Source organism: Ursus maritimus, unplaced genomic scaffold (assembly GCF_017311325.1).
Source record: "Ursus maritimus isolate PB19 unplaced genomic scaffold, ASM1731132v1 scaffold_9, whole genome shotgun sequence".
NCBI lineage: Eukaryota > Metazoa > Chordata > Mammalia > Carnivora > Ursidae > Ursus > Ursus maritimus.
The window spans coordinates 80,236,077-80,238,531 of NW_024427107.1; the positions used below are offsets into that span (position 1 = coordinate 80,236,077).

A 2,455-nucleotide genomic window follows, 5' to 3' on the forward strand; every position below is an offset into this window, starting at 1 on the left:
GCCCCCCCCCCCCCCCCACGGGCAGGCCTTGGCCTCCCCAGCCAGAGCCACTGCCCGGGGCCTGGTGGGTGCAGCAGCCACCAGACCATGCCTGGTGACAGCCCCACTCTGCACCCAGTGAGGGGAGGCCTCGGCTGTGCAGTCCGCGCCGGGCCCTCTGCCTGGACCCTGAGCCTCCCTTAGTAGCCCCGCTGGGGCTGACAATGCCCAAAACCTGCCCAAAGTGTGGCTGGGGTCAGGAGTCAGAACAGACTTTTGCCACGTCCAGTCCTCACAGCAAGCCTGGACTGGGCCAGGGTGGGGACGAGCCCCTGGAGGTCTGTGGCAGCGTGGTCACTGCACCTCTACTTCCAGCTGCTCACCAGCAATGTGGTGAATGACCTCATGCTTCTGGAGTCCTTGCTGGACAACCTGGCGGCCCGGCAGAAGGACCCGTGTGCCAGCGTGCGGCGGCTGGTGCTCCGAGGCCTGGCCAACATGGCCTCTGGCTCCCCAGATAAGGTGAGCTGGCCGGCCCTGCGGGGGCATGGCCAGGAGCACTGTGTGGGCAGTGGGGACGGGCACAGAGGGGGTCCGGCGGACAGCGCCATGGGCGAGCCTGCCGGGTGATGGCTCCGTGACCTGGGGACACAGCTGAGTGCGGGGCCCCCCCAGGTGCGGGCCCATGGCCCCCAGCTCCTGACAGCTGTGATCGGCGGGCTGGACGACAGGGACGACCCTCACAGCCTGGTGGCCCTGGAGGCCATGGTGGGCCTTGCGAGGCTGCTGGACCTGGTGGAGCCGCAGGACCTGCGCCCCGTGCTGCTGCACGTCGCCATCCGCATCCGGCCCTTCTTTGACAGCGTAGGCTGGGCAGGGAGGGCACGGGGCACCGAGAGGCCTGACATCCGCCCCCCGCCCCTCCTCTCTGAGCTTTAAGCCCCAGCTCTACCCTGCTCCCTGGGCCCCACAGGCTGTGCATCACCCCTGCACCATGCCCCCCCGCACCACCCACGTCCCCTGAGGGCTCTTTCTCACCAGCCTCCCCATCCCTCCCCAGGTGCCTGTGTCAGGCAGGGCTAGTGCCCATGACACAGGAACAGGAGGGTGGCATAGGGAAGGGGCCTGAGGCCCGGCACTGGCTGACACCAGCCCCCCAGGAGAAGATGGAGCTCCGTTCTGCCTCCATCCGCCTCTTCGGGCACCTCAACAAGGCCTGCCACGGGGGCTGTGAGGACATGTTTCTGGAGCAGGTCGTCGGCGGGCTGGTGCCCCTGCTGCTGCACCTGCGGGACCCCCAAGCCCCTGTGACCAGTGTGAGTCTCCGGCAGGGGACGGGTTCCGGCAGGGACGGGTGGGCCAGGCCTGGCTCAAGGACGCAGTGGCTCACGTGGACGCCCCGCAGGCCTGCCGGTTCGCCCTGTGCATGAGCGGCCCCAACCTCGAGTGTGCGGAGCTCCAGGCCGCCCTGCAGAAGCACCTCCAGGAGGGGCGGGGCCTGCACTTCGGGGAGTTCCTCAACAGCACCTGCAAGCTCCTGGTGAGGGCGGGGCGGGGGGGGGGGGGACGGGCAGGCGGGGGCACGGGGGCTGGGGACTCATGGCCTCTCTGCAGATGCTCCACTTCCCGGAACTGCTGGGCCGCCTGGTGAGCACCAGCCTGTTCTACTTCAAGAGCAGCTGGGAGGACGTCCGCGCCGCGGCCCCCATGCTCACGGGTGAGCAGCGCCCCTCGGTCCCCTTCTACCTGCGCTGGACCCCGCCCCCGCCCGACCCTGACCCTGCTTCTGCCCACAGGGTTCCTAGTGCTGCACGTGGAGGACGAGCACCGGCCACAGGTGGACCTGGAGCAGCTCACAGCAGGTGAGCCCCGGGCGAGTCCCCGCCCCCACCCCCCAACCTGTCAGGGGCCTCACTGACCTGTGGGCACCAGGGGGGACTAAGTGATTTTCCTGGATTTCAAGGATTTTTCCCCTGTCACTGGTGACCTCATCGTCTCTAGTAATTCACGGAAACTTCTTAACTGTTCCAAAAGAGCTTAAAAAACACTAAAAAAGGAAAAACTATCTTTCCGTTGGCTCCCAGGCACTCCCGGCAGAGGCCTGTCTTAGGAGGGCGGTGGGCGGGTGGCCCCCACACAGGGTGGGAGGGGGGTGCACCGTGGGGTCCTGGCCCCCCAGGCTCGGTGCAACGGGAGAGGGGTGGGAGCAGCCCGAGCTGGGGCTGGGTGGTGGGGTGTTGGCGGGGGCCCTGGGCTCAGCTCTAGAGGGCGTGCAGGCAAGCCCTGGCAGCGGCTCCCTGTCCCCCAGCGCTCCAGCTCCTGCTCAAGGACCCAGCCCCCCTGGTGCGCATGAAGGCTGCCGAGACTCTGGGCCGCCTGGTGAAGTTCGCCTGAGGCTCCCCCTGCAGCACCCCCCCTACACACAGTACCAGCTTGGGTCTGAACCCCCAAGACGGGGCCCTGAGGAGCCCCTGCC

The 2,455-nt window shown here is 68.2% G+C and overlaps 1 protein-coding gene across 2 annotated transcripts in view; it reads left to right on the forward strand.

The window, feature by feature from the left end:
- The window catches only part of MROH1 (maestro heat like repeat family member 1), a 68,599-nt gene extending 66,150 nt beyond the window's left edge, over positions 1 to 2,449 (forward strand). For both annotated transcript variants that reach the window (XM_040625719.1, XM_040625720.1), the window contains 7 exons: positions 355 to 501; positions 655 to 843; positions 1,140 to 1,295; positions 1,385 to 1,519; positions 1,594 to 1,696; positions 1,776 to 1,841; positions 2,288 to 2,449. In XM_040625719.1, the coding sequence (XP_040481653.1) occupies positions 355 to 501; positions 655 to 843; positions 1,140 to 1,295; positions 1,385 to 1,519; positions 1,594 to 1,696; positions 1,776 to 1,841; positions 2,288 to 2,373 (882 nt within the window). In that variant the 3' untranslated portion in view covers positions 2,374 to 2,449. The remainder of the gene's footprint in view (positions 1 to 354; positions 502 to 654; positions 844 to 1,139; positions 1,296 to 1,384; positions 1,520 to 1,593; positions 1,697 to 1,775; positions 1,842 to 2,287) is intronic.
- Positions 2,450 to 2,455: the final 6 nt, after the last annotated feature.